The 21118-nt window shown below is 36.2% G+C and overlaps 3 protein-coding genes and 1 non-coding gene across 4 annotated transcripts; 1 reads left to right on the top strand and 3 right to left on the bottom strand.

The window, feature by feature from the left end:
- Nucleotides 1-57: 57 nt before the first annotated feature.
- On the bottom strand, nt 58-2872 carry LOC121237547 (guard cell S-type anion channel SLAC1). The gene is made up of 3 exons (XM_041134334.1): nt 2138-2872; nt 1207-2012; nt 58-709 (listed from the first exon to the last, which is right to left on the bottom strand). Exons 1-3 carry the CDS (start codon nt 2666-2668, stop codon nt 373-375), a joined length of 1674 nt encoding a protein of 557 aa, XP_040990268.1. The 5' UTR covers nt 2669-2872; the 3' UTR covers nt 58-372.
- A 1299-nt stretch (nt 2873-4171) lies between these two features.
- On the top strand, nt 4172-9507 carry LOC121237651 (blue copper protein 1a-like). The gene is made up of 5 exons (XM_041134490.1): nt 4172-4367; nt 4510-4744; nt 5233-5244; nt 8837-8940; nt 9075-9507. The coding sequence occupies exons 1-5, from the start codon at nt 4193-4195 to the stop codon at nt 9401-9403; spliced, it is 855 nt and encodes a 284-aa protein (XP_040990424.1). The 5' UTR covers nt 4172-4192; the 3' UTR covers nt 9404-9507.
- A 3500-nt stretch (nt 9508-13007) lies between these two features.
- Nucleotides 13008-15838, bottom strand: LOC121237586 (probable sugar phosphate/phosphate translocator At1g12500). Its single transcript, XM_041134402.1, has 2 exons — nt 14422-15838; nt 13008-13464 (listed from the first exon to the last, which is right to left on the bottom strand). The coding sequence occupies exon 1, from the start codon at nt 15550-15552 to the stop codon at nt 14488-14490; it is 1065 nt and encodes a 354-aa protein (XP_040990336.1). The 5' UTR covers nt 15553-15838; the 3' UTR covers nt 13008-13464; nt 14422-14487.
- Nucleotides 15839-17324: 1486 nt separating this feature from the next.
- On the bottom strand, nt 17325-17398 carry TRNAV-AAC. The gene has a single exon. It is a non-coding gene; the product is annotated as a tRNA-Val (tRNA).
- Between the last annotated feature and the right edge of the window lie 3720 nt (nt 17399-21118).

Raw genomic sequence — 21118 nt, 5'->3', positions numbered from 1 at the left:
CCTGTGAAATTATCACTTGTTTGTTAAGTTTAAGCTAGGAGAAGTATATTTTGTTTGTTAAGTTTAAGCTAGGAGAAGTATATTTTTACCATTTCGTAGAGTCTTCCATTTGCTCGAATGTCCAGATTAGGCTTAAAAAGCAACTGTTGCACAGCTTATAAAGAGACAGACAGCAATTATCTTATTCCAAACTAATTTTCTGCATCAGTCCTTTCGCTGAATCTACGTATGAGTAGGATGTTTGCTCATTTCGCAATAGAGCTAAAAATAAAATCCTAGAAGCTTTTGGCATATAGGAGGGCTTCTCATGGTCCGGAAACTCCATGCGATGCAGGAATGGCGACTGGAGCTTCTGACCATATACTGTCAGTACTACACATTATGAGAATCCTTGTCAACTGAGTTGTGCTTGGTTAGGGCCTGCTTTGTCCATCGCTTAATATCATAGCCTCTTTTGAAGGGTTTCTTCTCTTTGATAAGTCGTCTCTTTGTGATGGCGATGGCGAGATCATTTGGAAACAAAGTGCACCAAACAAAGGCATGGAGGAGTGTAGAAATGAACAGCACAAACACCATTGCTGATGACATGAAAGAGAGGGTAAGCGCAAGGACCTTGCTTATAACAGAAGGGACGTGCTCTGCGTACTTGATGGTTGCCACTGATGCAGTTGTCATGGGGAAGGTGTAAGACCACCATGCCACGGAAAACCTGCGATTTAGGGAGATCACCATTAACAATAAGAGATTAGGCCTGTTTGGATTAAGGTCTTTCATCTCATCTATTATTAGAACTTTCTCAAATTTTCACACAAAATATAATAAGTAATTCAACTTTATCTAATTTCAATTTAACTTTTTCAAATCTCAAAATAATAATAATATTAAAAAATAATATTCTAATAATATTTTTTCAACTTTTATTTTTTTATCTAAAATTATCTCATCTAAATTCAAATAAAAAATAATATTTTAATAATATTTTTTATAACTTTTATCTTTCATCTAAAATCAAATCTAATCCAAATTCTTAACCTAGGCCTAGAGTTTGGGAAAAAAGATTTCAGTTGTTGTCTCATAAATATTGTACGACCTATTTCCCGTGTCTCATCTCTTTCAGTCTAGGCAGGCAAGAACTAGAGGGAGCTTCAACAGTGAGTGAGTGGGAACTTTTCATGTGTTGAATTTATCAAGAAATAGCTTAATTACCTAAAACCCGTGAAAAAGTTTATTCTTACAACCAGGGAGATATAAAGAAACAATGCGATGAAGTAGCACGTCCTTGACAACCCGTCAAACTCGTCATAGATTGTTTGCCAAGCAAGGCTTGCTGCAGATGGAGCAGCAATAAACATGGAGTAAACAGGGTGTAGTTCCTTGGGCAAGGCTTCACTAGTTGGCAATCTCTGGTACAAAGTCACAAACAGCACAAGATAATGTGCAAATCCTACGGCCCACAAGAACTTGGCCGCCTCATTCCACCCAACTTTAGAAGCTAAGATAGCACCCACGAAGTTGCCAACCACTGAGAGATGAGAAGAGGGATTAGCCACCTTACAAAGACGTCTCTTCCCTCCAGAAAGCCACTGGCCGTAGATCTTGAGCTCCAGGAAAAAGTAGGGACCCATGAAGGTGCACCATATTGCTGGGTGAAGGATTTTAGGGGCTAGCGTAGGAGGTGCACCAATGGCCAGGAACATGCAGACGACCCAGGGGGCAAAGAAGAAGTTAACACGTACAGGGTGGAAGTACTCTCTTTTGACAGCTTCAAAGTAGAAGATGCATTTGAGTATGTACGTGATGGAGACAGAGATTAAGACTGCAACTGCTAATAGCCAGAGGCCAAGGTTGATGTATGGGGTAATGTGGAGGAATCTTGTAGCAGGGCTTGTTGCCAGGGCACGCCAAAGGACTGCTTGGCTGCTAAGACCGAGACAGATACCAAAGCATCCGATTGGGAACCGGAGGAGGAATGGCCATTTCTCATCTTTGGGGAGGAGAATGTCCTCATAGTCCTGCACAAACACAAATGTGAGTGGAAAAAATGAATATAACTGTGAATGAAGAGCAGTATATTAGGAAGAGAATTCCAAGAGATAACAATAATATCTACAGGTTAATCGCGTTCAAATGTGAATACCTTGACTTGATCTAGTTCAGGTCCCGTGAGAGCAGCGAAGTATCTTCCAGCAGGAACACTTCTATTAACTGATTCATCAAGCCCAGCAGAGCCATCAGTCCTCTCATGAGGCTCCATCTCCCTTTGATCTTTTCTTGATGGCAACATAGAATTCTGCTTACTAAGACTTGCTTTCGTCTTGAACATGCTGAAGTCTCCTTTCCGGCCTTCCAAACCAACCCTGTTGGCCGAATCAAATCCTCCGAAACTCCTTCCACTTCTTGGAAGAACACTCCTCTCATCTTTTTCCTTAGACTCCCTATTTAGTACTGCAAACCCCGTCTCCAGCGACACTTGCCTGTTTAAACTCCTAGGTGGTCTCCTTGTTTCTCTGACTTTGGTAATTCTGTTTAGACGCTTATCTGCTTTATCTGCCTTTTGGGTGGTTTCCTTCTCTTCTTCTTGGTCGTCTTCTTCTTCTGGCAAGACTTCAGGGATATCTAAAAAATGGGTCCCAAGAGAACCAGCGCCAGAAGTTGGCTTTCTATTCATTTTGCTGCTTCTTCCGAGACCTAGCAAATAAAATGCAAAACTGTCCAAAAGCCAGTACTCTTCATGCTTGGTTTCTTAATTAGTACTATGCACTAAATATAGACAGGAAAGTTTTACAAGTTTGATTGTGTTTTCTATGCGTGGGAATGCTTCACGAGAAGTGGCAAAAGAAAGGGTATAACCTTAAAGGTGGTTGTTTGGTAGATGATCAAATGGGAGCCGGTGCTTTTTTTCAGAAAAGTTAAAGAGTCTTTGGAGAGAGATCCCGTGAGAGGGATACGCAAATTTTGTGGCTCTGGATCAGCTTAGTAGTTAGCATCGTATTAAAGCGTCAGACGAACTTGGAAGAAGATCGATCACTGGAACAACCAAATGTTCCAACTTCCATGCATGCACGCAGCTTTCAATGCTTCACGGGTTATGCTGTGGAAACAGATGAAAAAAAGGCCAAGTGACACTGGAAACGGGGTAACTCCTTGAGTCATTGTCAAGTATCCTAAACGACATTCAGCAAAAAAAAAAAAAAAAAAAAAAAAAAAAAAAAAAAAAAAAAACCCTAAACGACCGTCAATCGTTACGCCGTACACGATTCCACGTGCCAATTCATGTGGTGCGCACGTACGTACATGAATTTCATTTCTGTCACACGGGAAAAGTAAGGAAATTAAATAGTATATATTCGCACAAAATCTATGTACAAAATTCACAACCAAATATTAATTATGATCAATATAGTCTATATATAACTTTGTTATCAATATTCTTAACATGTATATATAATCATTTAAATAAAAATTTTATTAATTTTGTGCGTCATTTTCTCATGTATCAAACTACCATCAATTTTTAAAAAAAAAAAAAAAAACTACCATCAATTTGATCATTTATTTTTAAAAATACTATATATTATCATACGGGCTCGCGCGACTAGAATTGGATCATAATAATTGATTGTTTTTTAGAATTAATATTTACATATAATTTATAAATAATAATAATAACGATATTCATGACCAACTACTAAAAAATGTATAGAGGGAAAAAAAATACCAAGACGCGTACATGAACAGGTCACAAAAAATAATGTTTGTACATCTTCCTGGAACTGGTCACAAAAATGGCCGACGCGACAATTTATTCAACAAAAAAAATTCTATATTAATTAGTCTTAATTTAATACTCTGAAAACTTTCAGATATTTGAAATTTTTTCAAAGAAAAAATACGTACAGCTCAACCAATGATATAGAGGACAAAATCATTTAATTTAATCTTAAAACATGCCAACTCTTAGGTACGTATCTGTTGGAATATGTAAATGTGCCATTCGGCATATGCAGCAATACTGCCGTCTACAGACGGTCAATACCAAAGATTTTGTAGCTTATAAATAGGCACATTTCGCAACTCTTCGATAAGCAAGCAAGCAAGCACTTAACACTAGCAGTACACAAGTGACAATTGGCTAACAAAAGAGATAGAATATTACTCCATTTGAGAACAAGAGAGCTTCGGATTCTCATCAATGGCTGCTTCTTCCAATTATCGGATCATGATCTTCATCCTCGCCATTGTAGCCATTCTTGTCCCTTCAAGTTTGGCCACGGAATTCGTCGTCGGGGATGACAAGGGTTGGACCATTAACTTTGATTACCAAGCTTGGGCTCAGGGAAAGGAGTTCCATGTCGGTGACAAACTTGGTAAATCTCCCCTAGCTCTATATATAATCTCAGATATTCTTTTCTATATATATATATATATATATATATATATAATACTTAAATATTTTCTGTATTTTAGTCTCATTACTGGTGATTGAGGAAATCTGACTTGTTGGTGCAGTTTTCAAGTACACAGAGAACTCCCACAATGTGCTTAAAGTTAATGGCACCGGCTTCCAAGATTGCGTTGCACCTGCTGGCACTGAAGCCTTGACAAGTGGAAACGACGTTATAACTCTTGCAACCCCAGGAAGAAAATGGTACATCTGTGGTGTTTCCAAGCATTGTGAGGTTGGAAACCAGAAGCTTTTCATAACAGTGTTGCCTCAGACACTATTATCTCCGGCATCTGCACCGTCTCCGACTTCAGCAGCTTGGGGATTTTCTACAAGTGCATATCGTGGGTGGATCGTTGCTATTTTTGGCATCTTAATGATGGTCATGTTTTAATTAATTATTAAATGTTGGAAATATTCAGTCAAATTCATTTTTAATTATGGTTTTTGGAGTGTATTCAATTCAAAGTTTGCATTCTTGTATTAATGGTTCTGGCCGGTTTAATGATTTTATATATAATACTACGTTCTTCTGAATAATGATTTTACGATCTGTGTTCTTATATATATAATAATACCAATGCCAAATCATTCAACTCACATGAGTTACAATAATGCTAAGGACTTTTGAAAGAGAGAAGCAAAACTCATTTCGACAAAGAACTTTCTTTTTCAATAGTTCTTGTACGATTAAAGAGAAGCTCAATTCCTCTTAAAATTTATATGCCTACATATGAGGTTAATCGTCTTCTTTGGTTCAAGAACTTTACTTAATAATAAAGAACAAGATGCCCAATTTGGTTTTTTTGATGGAAACCAAACTTCATGCAGGAAGAGTAGCTTTTCTAAAAAACAAATTGGGATTTGATGGTTATTTTACAGTAGATGCAGTGGGGAGAAGTGGAGGTCTGGTGTTATTGTGGAGAAGGGAAGTGGAAATTAACATTATTAGTTATTCACAAAGGCATATTAGTGGTTGGGTGATTGATGAGAGAACTGTAGGTGGATTATTACTGGTATCTATGGCCAACTAGATGTGAATAAGAGGAGAAGCAACTAGGATTGTTGGAATCTCTTAGACCACCTAGTGACCAATTGTGGTGTGTTCTAGGGGATTTCAATGAGATATTATCACATAGAGAGAAGTTAGGGGGCAGACAAAAAAGTGAGAATCAGATGGAAATGTTTCGAAGAGTTTTAGAGAATTGCAAATTGTTTGATTTGGGATGGAAATGGTGCTTATCTACATGGAGTAACAACCCCAGTGATGAAACATTTACAAAAGAGAGGCTTGAAAGGGTGGTAGCCAATCCCAATTGGTTAGAATTCTATACAGATTCTAAGGTAAAAGTACTGGCAGCATGTAGTTCTGATTACAAACCAATCTTACTGCACTCGTGTAAGGGGTATAACTAGGTTTTTGCTCAAAGAAGAAAATTCAAGTATGAGAACAGTTGGGGACTTGAGGAAGGGTGTACAGTAATTGAGACTGAATGGAAGAAAGTGGTGCAATCTTCAGATACTGTAGACAGTGTTCAGAAAAAAATTAGAGTTTTGTAGCTCAGCCTTGAGTAGATGGAGTAGACAGACTTTTAAGGGCAGGGAAAAAGTGATAAAGGAGAAAATTGAGCAACTAAGATAGCTACAACTGAATGAAGAATCCACAAATGTAAAGGAAATAAGAGCTTTAAGAAGAGAGTTGAGAATTTTACTAGAGCATGAAGATAGTAGATGGAGGCAAAGAGCAAAAATGCATTGGTACCAGCAGGGGGAAATGAATACCAAATTCTTTCATGCTTGTGCATCTGAAAGGAAAAAGAGAAGCTATATAAGATAGATCAAAGATGTCTCAAACAATGTACAAATAGAAAGGAAAGCAATATAAAAGGCTTTTAAGGACTACGTTGAAGGCATTTTCTCTTCATCAGAACCCTTGGCTGAGGATATTGAAGCTGTACTAGATGCTGTTGAGATGAAAGTCACTGATTAGATGAATGATGAACTGGGCTGTGTGTTTACAATAGAGGAGATAGAACAAGCAATAAGTCAAATGTCCCCTCTTAAATCACCTGGCCTGATGGGTTTGGAGTAGGATTTTATCAACAACATTGGAATACTGTGAAGGATGAGGTGTGTTCTGCAGCTCTTGATCTCTTAAATAATGGAATTATTTCACCAACTCTGAATTTTACATATATTGTTCTAATTCCAAAGGTTAATAGCCATGAAGTAGTGTAGGAATTTAGATCCATAAGTCTTTGTAACGTATTTTACAAAATAGCTTCAAAGACTATCAAATAGACTGAAGAAGATACTACCTGATATAATTGCATGCAATCAAAGTGAATTTATACCAAGTAGGCTAATCTCAGATAATATTATGGTTAGCTTTTTAGGTTCTCCATACTATGAAGTCAAAACAGAAGGGTGCTCAGGGTAGTATGGCTTTGAAATTGGATATGTCCAAGGCGTATGATCATGTGGAATGAGATTATCTTGAGACTTTAATGAGGAAGCTAGGGTTCAAGCAGAAACTGATTTATTTGATCATGCTGTGTGTTAAATTAGTAAGATACTCAATAATTGCAAATGGAGATCCTGGTGAAGTGATAGTGCCTAGCTGTGGTTCGAGGTAAGGAAATCCTCTATCTCCCTGTCTATTTATTTTATGTGCTGAAAGTTTAAGTTCTTTGATAAATAGAGTAGAACAGAAGAGGTTGATAAAATGAGTGAAAGTAGCAAGAAATGGTCCAAGAATAAATCATCTGTTATTTGCAAATGATTTGTGTCATCTTTTGTAGGGCTAGACTAGTCGACTGGAATAACTTGCAAAAAATACTTGAGAAGTATGAAAGAGCTTCAGTTCAGAAATTAAATAGAAATAAGACTTCCATTTTCTTCAGCACAAATACTGGGGCAGGGGTAAAGGATCAGATCAATAATGCAACAGGTGTAGTTGTGTGTGGGAATTATGAAAAATATTTGGTTTGCCATCTATGGTTGGTAAATCTAAGTATAATACATTTAGAGGAATTAAAGAAAGATTATAGAGGAAGATTAATAGTTGGAAAAACTGTTTGTTGTCTAAGGTAGGAAAAGAAGTCCTTATCAAGGCAGTTTTACAAGTTGTGCCCACTTATAGCATGACTGTATTTAAACTTCCTAAGAGACTCTACAATGAGATTTCAACTATGTTGTCAAAGTTCTGGTGAGGTAATAAGCAAGAAAGGAAGGGGATTCATTGGAAGATGTGAAATTACATGGGAGGGCCAAAGAATAAGGGAGGGCTGGGTTTTAGAGATATAGAAAGTTTTAATTTGACATTGCTAGCAAAACATACGTAAGAGGTTCTTACGTACATGATCCTTCTTCTTTAGTAGCAAAGGTTTATAAAAGTATTTCAACAAAGACAGTATATTTAGCCAAACTAGGGACTTCTCCATCATTAATATGGAGAAGTGTGTGGATGGCAAAATATCTAATGAAAGAGGGACTGATGTGGGGTGTAGGGAATGGACAACATATCAATATATGGGGTAAAAAATGGTTGCCAAAGCCATCAACCTACTGTGTTCAATCTCCAGTAACTTCACTAGTCAACAGTGTTGATTTATTTTAACCTACTGTGTTCAAAGCCATCAATATATGGCGTGTAAAAAATGGTTTCATGTATCAAACTACCCTAAATTTGATCATTTATTTTTAAAAATACCATAATTATGATCATACGTTGGGCTCGCGCGACTAGTTGGATCATAATAATTGATTGTTTTGTAGAACTAATATTATTTACATATAATTTATATATAACAAATAATAATAATAAGACGATATTCACCAACTATATACTAAAAAAATTATAGGGGAAAAAATACCAAGACGCGTAAGTGAACAGGTCACAAAAATGGCCGACGCGAACAATTAATTTATTCAACAAAAAAAATTCTATATTAATTAGTCTTAAATTAATACTCTGAAAACTTTCAGATATTTGGAATTTTTTTCAAACAAAAAATACGTACAGCTCAACCAATGATATAGAGGACAAAATCATTTAATTTAATCTTACAACATGCGAACTCTTATAAGGTACGTATCTGTTGGAACATGTTAATGTGCCATTCGGCATATGCAGCAATATTGCCGTCTACAGACGGTCAATACCAAAGATTTTGTAGCTTATAAATAAGCACATTTTGCAACTCTTCGATAGGCAGGCAAGCAAGCACTTAACACTAGCAGTACACAAGTGACAATTGGCCAACAAAAGAGATAGAATTATTACTCCATTTGAGAACAAGAAAGCTTCGGATTCTCATCAATGGCTGCTTCTTCCAATTATCGGATCATGATCTTCATCCTCGCCATTGTAGCCATTCTTGTCCCTTCAAGTTTGGCCACGGAATTCGTCGTCGGGGATGACAAGGGTTGGACCATTAACTTTGATTACCAAACTTGGGCTCAGGGAAAGGAGTTCCATGTCGGTGACAAACTTGGTAAATCTCCCCTAGCTCTATATATAATCTCAGATATTCTTTTCTATATATATATATATATATAATACTTAAAAATATTTTCTGTATTTTAGTCTCATTACTGGTGATTGAAGAAATCTGACTTGTTGTTGCAGTTTTTAAGTACACAGAGAACTCCCACAATGTGCTTAAAGTTAATGGCACCGGCTTCCAAGATTGCGTTGCACCTGCTGGCACTGAAGCCTTGACAAGTGGAAACGATGTTATAACTCTAGCAACCCCAGGAAGAAAATGGTACATCTGTGGTGTTTCCAAGCATTGTGAGGTTGGAAACCAGAAGCTTTTCATAACAGTGTTGCCTCAGACACTATTATCTCCGGCATCTGCACCGTCTCCGACTTCAGCAGCTTGGGGATGTTCTGCAACTGCATATCGTGGGTGGATCGTTGCTATTTTTGGCGTCTTAATGATGGTCATGTTTTAATTAATTAAATGTTGGAAATATTTCAGTCAAATTCGTTTTTAATTATGGTTTTTGGAGTGTATTCAATTCAAAGTTTGCATTCTTGTATTAACCTTTCTGGCCGGTTTAATGATTTATATATAATACTACGTTCTTCTGAATAATGATTTTACGATTAAAGAGAAGCTCAATTCCTCTTAAAATTTATATGCCTACATATGAGGTTAATCGTATTCTTTGGTTGGAGATAATATCAAATCAAAATAATATAATAATTATAAAAATCAAATCAAAATAATATCAAATTCAGTTCTTGATTTGATATTATCTTCAACATGCTCGACATTCGAAATCTAGAGTAAAGACTAGTCTCCTCCCAAATCTATCCTTGCGTAACCAAAATGAGAAAGGAAAGAGAGTGTGTAAATATAACAACGTAGCTAAGAAAAGTAATATATATTAGTCGTATACATCCAATTCGTAAAATTTATATATACTAATTGTAATGATACTAAAATTTATATATTAGTCAGCTATATATGATACTAAAATTTATACATTCCGTCATCTTCTTTAAAAAATAAAATACACAAGACTTAAGGAGATGGCTTGTTTGGAAAAAGTTTCCATTCCAAAATTCCTATTTTATCTCACCTCTTTCCCAAACATCACTCAAATATAAATACTTTCAAATTAATCATTACAACTTTTTCAAACTTTTAAACAAAAAATAAAAAATAATTCAATTTTTTCAAATCTCGAAACAAAAATAATATTAAAAAACTATATTCTAACAATATTTTAATTTTATAATATTTTTTATTCAGATTTTTCTCTCTAATCATTTCCCAACATCTCATAAAACATTAACTTAAACTATTTTATTATTGTTTATAAAATTTTCATCTCATCTCACTTCCCGAACTTATCATATAGGTGTTTTGCTTTCATCATTAGCGATAGCTCTTGCACCACACATCTATGGCAAGAATTTTCGTGTAGGTTTTGTGCTTAATTGACTTATTAGGTTCATGATAGGTATTTTTTTCCACTAATAACAATTTTAAAATGTGCAAGTCTCACGTACTATCTTTGACAAAAAGTGGAGTCTCATTGTTAAAAAATATATTTCTTTTATGTGGGTCATAGATTTATCCACTTTAATTTTCAAAAGGAGTGCGCGAGACTTACACATTCTAAAATTAGAAATATCAATTCTTTTTTTTATTTTTTATTTTTAAGATCGCCAAAGTTATCATGTTAAAGTCCATAATATTCACCTGACAACCGTCTATAGATGACAGTCTCCAATTAAGTTACAAAATCTTACAAACCAAGCGCTGGCTAATAAGGACGATGATGCCGAATAGATGACAAAATTTCTCAACTCATCTCATCATTACAACTTTATCAAATTTCCATACAAAATAAAATAAATAATTCAACTTTTTCAAATCTCAAAATAAAAATAATATTAAAAAAATATATTCAAACAATATTTTATTTAATTTTTAATTTTCATCTCAACTTATCTCATCTGCAAAAATAAACGAGAAGATCCGATGGTATTGTCGGGACTGAGGGAGCTTCGATTCAAATTCTTTCATGTTGCAATTGTTACTATGTCACATGGAATATTTAATGGAAATAAAGACAATGTCACATGGAATATTATATATTCCATTGATCACTTTGAGTACTTGTTGTTAGATTTATGGCATTAAATCCTTAGTGTTAAAGAAAGAATATCCACTGTCATAAGCACCAACTCAAATGACGAAGAGAATCCTCTCATTAATAAAGGACACGGCCAACGGCAAAAGGACCAGAAGCACTCAACAAATCAGAGGCACCAAATATTCTGCAATGAAGGACATGGCACACGGCAAAGGCCTCAAGAGCACTCAACAAACGCATCAGAGCAGAGAAATGGAATACCCTTGTAACAGAAATGTATTACATCACACACGTGTCATCAGTCTAGAGGAAAAGTTTGTTATGGCTCTATATATAAAATACATGTAAACGTAAAGGAAGTAGTGTGTGAAAAGAGACAGATTTTATTCAATACATTTCGCCCATTGAGGCATTTCACAGAACACCTTTTGGGCTCTCTTATTCACATAATTTTAATACTTTGCAATGAGGGAACACTTGTTCACAAAGCTTGAAATTGGGTTTAATCAGTTATCAATGAAAGTGGGGTTCAAAGATTAAAGGGTTACGTACCACTTTAAATTATAAAAAAACAATATGGAAAAGAGAAAAAGAACCGGATTTGAGAGAGGAAAGTAAGAAAGTAACAAGGATGCATGGGACATGTTTATCCAGGTCAAAGAAATCGGGCCTACATCCTTGTTACTTTGTAATTAATCTCTAAGCTAAAGCAGCAGCCAATCAAGTTTGCTCAACATCCTTTATATCTTTAGCCCGAGAGAGAGAGAAAGAGAGAGAGAGAGGTTCATTCTTCTAAAAAGAGTGCGTAATTAAGACAATTGGCAGGATATAGCTTGAGTTTACTAATGTTCAAAGCTTGAGCTTGACGTTCTATATGGCCAAGGCACAACAGAACACCGCTTTGTTCCGAGCCAGGTTGGTCTTCTCAAACCCTCGAGGTTGGATTTTTCTCTTTTTCTCCATCGTGTTTATTTTTTATTTTTTAATATTTAAACCTTTGAGAAAAATGAAAGAATACCAAATACATATATTACTATCTTAGGCCGTTTGGATGCAAAAATATTCTCAACTCATTTAATTTCAGTATTACAATTTTTTCAAATTTACATATAACTTTTTCAAATTTAAAAATAATAATAATATTAAAAAATATTTTATTCATCTTATCTTATCGTTCAATCCGGCCCTAATCTCCATCTAAATCATTTATGTAGAATTTGAAGTTAGCTGCGAAGGAAACTCCAACAACTGGCAAAAATTAATAAAGTGGGGAGGGATCAGAAAAGCCCGGGACCTCAGCAATGGATTGAAAACATGTCCCATTCCAGCTTATGTATTAAAATATCCACAACCCTCAAGACACGTAGTTGCATAAATGCATTTTTCTTCACCAGTCCAGTCCAGTTCATACACTTTCAATTAGTGGACCCGGATGATACGGGACAATATTCGACGGCCAGGCCCACCAATCCAAGTATTCTCGAGGGACTTTTGGTAAGGACTGCAGGACTTGAGAGAGGAATTTTTCTTATACCAAGGAATTCATGATAAAAATATAATATAAATAATTAAATCTAAATTTTTTAATAATTTAAACTTTTAAAACAAATAATAATTTCATATAATATCAAAAGAAATGCTAACTATACACTGTATTTTATTTAGTTAAATATTTCACGTGTTGAACTCGTCGAGAGAAATTTCGCGCACACATATTTAGACTTGGGATATAATTACAATCCCCATGTTTAGACTCGTTCAGAATAGGAATCGACTAAATAGTCTTGTCATTGATTGAAAAACAGCATTCCTTGTTAGTTGTTACAGTAGATCATGATCACGCATATTCTGTCTAAACCAAAGGTGAAATCGAAGACCATTTGCTGACATGAAAAAAAGAACATAGCCCACAAAGAAAGGGGAAGAAGATGAACAAAAACTGTAAGGATAGAGGTGATAACGTACTCAAATCATAGACAGTGTTATTTACAGTACGTATGGTATACTAGTGCAGGTGATTACAATTTATGTAGAGGAAAAAAAACAAAAAACAAAAAAAACAGGGTGAATCTGTTGTTCCCGTTTGAACTAGTTTAATCCACACATATCAAATGACCTGAGCTTCTTTTACTTCTTCAAATCATTACAATGAGTCTGTTTCTCAAAATCATACAAGAACGAATACCTCGAGTTTTTATGGATTTCATTTTTCCAGCAAGAAGTAATACTGAATTACGATATGATTTGTGAATCAACAGTTTGACTCCCTCCTTGCCATCATCACTCCAGTCAAATACAAGAGCCAAGAAGCTTAGTCATGACTCGAAGCTACCATGAAACTAATATTTCTCTCTTGAATCCATTCCTCGGTAGGAAAGCTTTCATCAGAAGAGGCCATTCATTAACTGCACCATCAAAGCAACAGTAAAAAATCTGAAACTTTTACTAGAAGAGCTATAAATCGATGAACAGAAAGATTCCTTTGGTTCGGTGCCAATTGAATATAGATAAAAATCATTAGATTTTGTCTAATCAAATATATTACTATCTCCTACTTCGAATGACATAAGATTGGGATCAGAGGAAGAAGTAATAGTTGCAAAACATTTGGTTGGGAGGTAACCGAAACTTCAATATCAGCAGAGTAAAATGGCAGAAATTGGAAAAACTTTGCTTCTTATCAATCTATATGATTGGTGTAGGCTGATTTGGTAGTTTATCAAAATCCAAGTTTTTTTTGTGCTTCAAAAATCAATTTTTAACAAAAATAAATTGACATGTGTACTGGAAAGAGCATCCATCATGCTACAAATACAAAAGTGAAAAGCATTTAGATGCCTTTTGATAATAAACTATCACTTTATTCTTATACTCTTCCATCAATCGAACTGGTTTTTTTCTAAAACTCAGAGGCGATTTAGGTCCTAGATGATAACAAGGAAAAAGAAAAGAAAAAATAAATAAATAAAAACACAAATATATGCTAGTTATATTAGAAGAAATGGAATGGTGTAATGACAGCAAAAGGCGGAAGTATAACGGCAGAGAATGTCTCTTTTAACCAGAATAAAGTGACATGTAAGGTTAGACACAGGAAAATATACAGAGAAAAACTCCTTACTATTCTTCTCTTAAGACTACTACCCCCACTATTTATAGCCACATAAAATGAAAAAATGGAGACAAACATTAGAAAGAAAAGGCCCCGTTTTCATTTCTCTCCACCATCCTCTACAGTTCAATTTCCAAGTTTCACTTCGATCATCCAATTTCCCCTTTTCTTCCATTAAATAACAAAAATTGAAACGAAACACAAAAATCAGATAAACAATTGAAGAAAAGAAGAAGGAAATAAGCCGCACCCGTGTTTATGGCAAATCAAAATCAAAAGTGAAAATCTTTCGAGTTTCAGTTCTTTGTTTTCACTATCAATGAGTGGTAATCTTGGAACGTTTCTTGGCCTCACTGTAGAGCCCCACGCCCATGATAGTAACGGCGAACCCCGTCATCCCCATGACCGTAACGGGGTTTCTAAATATCAAGACGGACACCACCGCCGCTACCGCCGCCTTGGCGTTCCCCAACACCTGGAGGGTCAGCGCGCTGGTGTATTTGGTCACCAAGAAATTTGTCAAGTTGACCAAATACGCCACCGTCGCATTCCCAATCAGCAAGAAGACTATGAAGGGGTCCCCTTTGGCCTTCTCGGCCGTAATCGCCGCCACATTGCCCTCGATGTAAAGCGTGAACGGTAAGAGAATCAGAGCGGCCATGGGGGCCATGTACAGGAGGAGGTTCATTGAATGGAGCTTTTCGGCCTCCGAGGTTAAGAGAATTCCCTGAACAACGGACTTCAATGCTCGTCCGGCGGTGGACCCCACGCAGATGAGGAATCCGAATAAGTGGAACAAGGGCTCGCTGTTGCTCGCCAAGACGATGCCGAAGACGACGGGAAGGAGGGCGAGGTAGACCTCGGCAGACTCCTTATTGCAAATGATGACGAAGGCGAAGATGGCGGTGAAGAACGGCGTCGTGGCGCCAATGGCCTGGTTGAAAGAGACAGGGAGGTAGCGGAGGGAAGTGTTGCCGCATACGACGGAGAAACAGAAGATGGCACTGAGGGCAAGGATCTTGAAGAACTGGCGCTTGGAGTGGATGTGCTGGAAGGGGACGAGCTCGAGGAAGTTAATGGCGGCGTAGCTGTAGGCGGTGCAGGAGAGCATGTGGAGCATGGTGAGGAAGATGGGGAAACGGAAGCCATAGAAGCTGAGGAGGTACTTGTTGAGAAGAAGAACGCCGATATTGGAGAGGTACCAGGAGGCGACGATGAGGGCAGTCAAAACGTTGGGAGAGAAGGGGAAGTAGGTGGAGGTAGTGTTATTGCGAACGCCGCCAGGCGGGGTGACCGGAACGTCAAGAACTAGGTCGGTGGCGGGGGTGTCCAGCCTGGGGTTGCTCATGCGGCGCGTCGTCCATGTCTGTGCCTCCACCATTGCCAAAAAGCATGAAACGGGCAACACCAAATCGGAAGCCTGTGAGAGCTAGCGCTGCTGCTTCCTCTGAATGAATAAATTATATGTATTTGTTCCCGTTTCAGCGTTGAATTTCGAGGAAGAGAGAGAGAGCAGGAAAATGGTGGCTCAGAGGAGATCAGATCTGGAGGAGAGAGAAAGTGGGGATAGCATCGAAAACGAGAAGGATGGAGGATTAGAGTGTATGCGTGTAAAAGAAGTAGGGTGGGGATTCGGATTTGAAGTGTAGGACTGGTGAGAGGCGTTGGATTATGGGGAGGAATAGAAACGTCGTGATTAGATTCTCAGCGGGAGCTTAATGAGAGAAAGGGGGTCCGAGTGTCGGTACGTTATGTATTGGATGGCAGGCTGACCAAAAAATGAAGAGAGTAATACGTTATTTATCGATAACCATTTATAAGAAAAAATTATTTTATAAATTAATTGACAATTTTTTTTAATAATTTTCTTTAAATAATTAAGTTAAGAAAAGTTAATTAGATTAAAAACTTAGAAGGTTATTGACATAAAGAGAAAGAACATTGAAAATTATACCAAATTTTTTCTTGGGAAAAGCCGTTTTCTGTTGAGTGCCCGATCATCCAATAGTAATATATTTTAAGAAACCTTTTGAAATTTGCAGCTCAAAACAAGTGTAATATGCTTATCCGCTTTAGGTTAATTCCAAGATCCAAGATAATTATTGGATTAGGTAGGATATGAAATGATTGAAAAGACTTGTCCAACGTCTCCAAACAAATCCAATTGCTTTTACTTTTATTTTCTTATACATCACACTACACTTCATCATTTTTAAATTAAAATAATTTTTTTTATCATTTATACATAAATTATTTATTAATAAAATAAATAAATAAATATATATATAATGTATGATATATGAATGATGAATTATTTTTTTTTTATGATTTTATAATATTTTTGATTGGGCGATTTGGCTAGTATGATTTGGGGTTATGGTTGATATTCTCTATCAATTTTTGTTTTAAATATTTAAGTTTTTTATAATTTTAAAAGATAGATTAAAATTCATATTAATTAATATTACTCGTTTTCCGATTTCTGTTTTAAAAGTGTCAGTTTGAACTTTCAGCCCAGACTCGCAATCTATATGATAAGTTATAATTACGAGTAAAGTTAGGTATAGTGATATATATTTTTTAAAAATAGTAGAATTTATTATTAAAAAAGTAATTTTTTTTATGTAAATTTTATATTTATTTATTTTTTTTAAAGAAAGTATAAGACACTTATGCATTTTATAATTAAAAATATCATTTCTCTATACCGTATTCATGTCTCAAAGACTTTATTGGTCAAGATGAATGTTTTTATTAAAATCAGAACCGCTTGAGATGAGGTTTGGATAGTGAGTTGAGATGGGATGATTTGAGACGAAAATTAAAAGTTAAACATAATATTGTTAGAATATTATTTTTTTTATTATTATTATTTTAAGATTTGAAAAAAATTAAAAAATTTATTATATTTTTTGTAAAAATTTTAAAAAATTATAATATTTAGATGAGATGAATTGAGATGAGTGGGAGGACTTTTATATCCCAACCGGATTTGTTCACATTAAAGGATTTCTTTTGCCTTGTATCCAAACCGGATTTGCTCAAAAGAAAAAGAAAAAGCATAATATGAGTAAGATTGGCGTGGCTCGGGTTCGAACCGGAGACCTTCAGTGTGTTAACCCCTTCAAAGAAAAAGCATAATATAAGAAATATTGGCGTCGCCCGGGTTCGAACCGGAGACCTTCAGTGTGTTAGACTGACGTGATAACCAACTACACCACGACACCTTGATATTTATAGAACCACTTCTCAAATATAAGACTATTGGCAAAAGAAAACGATAGCTCCTCAAACATTGTAGAAACCGATTTGAAAGTAGAAATACATGAATCGCATACGAGAGAATAATTACGCTCTCTCAATAAGAGATAGAAATTGGGAAGAATTACCCGTCAGAACAACACGAAGGTGTACAATCTCCGCAAAATGGGGAAATTGAGAGGGAGAGAGACCTTTGAGATTATACTGGGTGAACTTCTAGTTCTTTGTAGGCTTCGTCCGAGTTGAGTCGACCAAGAGGGGGAGGGAAAGGCCGTTGAGAACTCCAGATGTTGGAGTAGAGTTTAGAACTCGGACCAGATTGCATAAATCCTCGACTAACCCGCCTTGGGTTTCTCTTTAGCATTGGTTGTATATGTAAATGCAAACACATATTTTTATAATTAAATTGATTATATTGAATTATGCATGTGTAAATATTTTAATAGTTATGAACAGTGTCAATTAATATACTTCCGAAGAGGTTTTTTTTTTTGGGGGCGGTTACCATGCCGTCCCATTTTGACCGCTGGGCATATCAACCAGCATAATTTTTTTTTTTATTTTTACATTTTTTTAACATATTTAAATATATTTAAAACATAAAAAAATATACTAATACACTTAAAATCACTTCTTTAACCGCTAAGTAAAAAAAATAAAAAATAAAAAAATAAATTTTAACTAGAGATCAAATAGAAGTGTCAAATTAAGAAAACAAAATAGACTTTTCCTTTTTTTTTTAGCATCATAGAACTTTCAGTAAGAGATGAATCGAAAAAACCCAATAAGTAATATCTGTATTGTCAGTACTGTTATATAAAAGTGATTCCGAGGACATTATTATGGGTGATTTTATTGACAAGGTACAAATTTAGTTATTTTTGTACCGTGCTTCGTTGAATATATCGAATTTGTATGCTATCCAGTAATACGATCACTGGGCTGTAAAACTTCAACCAGCGAACATTCGGGATTTTTACATCTTTAAATTTGATATTTGTAGCCCTTTTTTCTTTTGTGGGGATGAGTAATGTAGTATTTTTTTTTCAGTTGGGAATTGTGAGATGGCAAAACAAGCCAGTACCGTTTTCCTTGAAGAATGGCTGAGAAGCATTAGTGGCGGTAGCAGCAACGTCGGCTCTTCATATTCCTCCCCCTCATCAGCCCGAGGTATTATTCAAGCCTGGGCTGAGCTTAGAGACTCCCTTCAACACCATTCATTTCGCCCCCATCACCTCCGGTCTTTGAAAACCCTTCTCAACTCCCAAACGTCTCTTCATGTGGCTGACCCGCAAGCAAAGATTATGCTTTCCATCGTTTCCTCTGCAAACCTCTCTCTTCTCTTCCACCTGAATCATATCCTTTCTTTCTAAGGCTCTTTATATCTGGGTCAGGAAATCCTTCAAACCTCTCTGGTTCTAATTGATTCCACTGTGGACATCATTTATCAACTTCTCAATCTCAGTTTGATTCTATAAAGAGTCCACTCTTCTTATCTGTGGGTGTTCTCCTTCTGGGTGCATTATCTTTGGTGCCTTCTGTGTCTGAAAGCTCTAAAATAGTCTGCTTGGATATGCTCTGTAGGCATACTCCAGTTGATTGGTTCGTCAGAAGATCTTATTTCTTATATCCTTGCGGGGATGGGGTATGCTCTATCTTCTTCTGTGAATGTTCATTATGTTAAAATTTTAGATTTCTCTATGGGAATGAATTTGGGGGAGAGAAGGTGGGCCTCATGGAAATGTGTCTCATGGGCTAATGATTCTGCATTTGATTGAATGAGTGTTATCTGGTTTGATCAGTGTCCGTTCTTTTGATAAAATTAATGTTTTTGCCCATGAAGCTTGAGGGCTCTCAATAAATCCACAATGAGTGGTCTGGGACAAGAGGTTCTAGAGACTATTACCAGACTAAGGATTTCTACAGAGAATCGGATAGAATCTGTTGCAAGAAATATCATTTTAGAAGTGGTGTTACTAATTTAGGTAATGATCTCACAAACAGTTTTCTACTACAGTGTTTTTCATTAGCACTTGCTCGAAGTGTTTTGGTTTCTGCAACGGCCCCTCTGCTTATATGCCTTGCATCTGCATTGTCGACTGAAATCTTTCCCTTAAGACGTTTATATACTAAATTACTTGACTTCCCACATGCCAACTCAGTAAGACTAGGGCATGATGAGTTAAAAAAAAAACATGTGGATAGTGTTCCTTTTAAGGAAGCAGGGGCCATAACTGGTGTTTTCTGCAATCTGTATGCTTCAGTAGATGTAGAAAGCAAATGTGTGGTGGAGAATCTCCTATGGGATTACTATCAAGATATCTACTTGGGACATAGGCGGGCAGCGTTGTTGCTTAGAGGTAGAGAGGATGAACTACTTCGGGATATGGAGAAAATTGCTTTATCTGCTTTCTTTATGGTTGTACTTTTTGCGTTGTCTGTCACAAAATACAAATTAAATACAAAATTCAGCCAGGAAACACACAAGGACATAGCAGTAAGCATATTAGTTTCATTTTCTTGTCTAGAGTTCTTTTGCCGCATTCGTTTACCAGAGTATATGGATACAATTTGAGGGGTTGTAGGGAGTGTTCAGGAGAATGAATCTGCTATAGTCTCTTTTGTGGAATCTATGCCTTCTTACACGGACTTGACAAATGGACCAGGTATGGATTATATGCCATTTAAACTGTAATTTTCATGTTTAACTTTATATCTGCCATTTCAAGGTCTCTAATGATCCCCACCCTTTTTTTTGTCTCTCTCCCTTTAGTTGGTGTCCATGCTAAGATTTGAATTGTTGTTTTGTAGATTTCTCCTCCTCTCAAAAGATGGAATATGTATGGTACAAGGATGGTGTGCAAACTGCTTGCATATTGTTTTACCTACGTGTCATTCCAACTTGCATTGAACATGTGCCTATTTTTGTACTTAGGAAGGTGGTAGCTCCGACTATGTTTCTGTATCCTTGAAGTAAACAATCAAATTTTATGAGAACCTCAGCATTCTAGATCATGGTGAACATTTTACTTCCAATGCAATTAGACATATGGGACATCCAAATGGAAAAGTAGCCAGAGCATCACATTCCATGTTTTCAGCATTCATATCTTCAGGGAAGGATTCTGATCAGGGTGAAAGAGTATCATTAAAGAAGCAGCTTGCTTTCTATTACATGTAGAGATCTTTATCGGTAACAAAACCTATTGAAAGCATATCGTGAACTTGCCAGCAAAAGATTGGATACTAACTTTAATGTAATGTAGGGATATCCCAGCATCACTCCTTTTGAGGGTATGGCTTCAGGAGTTGCAGCCTTGGTTCATTATCTTCCTGCTGGAAGTCCAGCCATTTTTTATTGCGTCCCCAGCCTTGTGGAAAAAGCCAACAACAATGCGGTGACATCTTCTCTCAGGAGGCTGGTATGGGGAAGAACTGGCATGGAGAGTCGGAGCCTTGCAAGAAAATTCTAGAGTTGCTTCTACGGCTTATCTCCCTTGTTGATATACAGGTTATATTTATTTAGTTAACGACACTTATTAACTTCTTGTGTCAATTTCCTCCATTTCTTTCTATCCTGTGAAAAGTCGGTCCCTTCAATTTTGTTTGTGTCCCCATTATGGGTTCTATATATTTCAGCTGAAGTTATCAATTGACTTAATATCTATTGAATGTGCTTGAGGTAG

Source organism: Juglans microcarpa x Juglans regia, chromosome 6S (genome assembly GCF_004785595.1).
Source record: "Juglans microcarpa x Juglans regia isolate MS1-56 chromosome 6S, Jm3101_v1.0, whole genome shotgun sequence".
NCBI lineage: Eukaryota > Viridiplantae > Streptophyta > Magnoliopsida > Fagales > Juglandaceae > Juglans > Juglans microcarpa x Juglans regia.
This window is presented reverse-complemented; position numbering and strand designations above follow the sequence as displayed.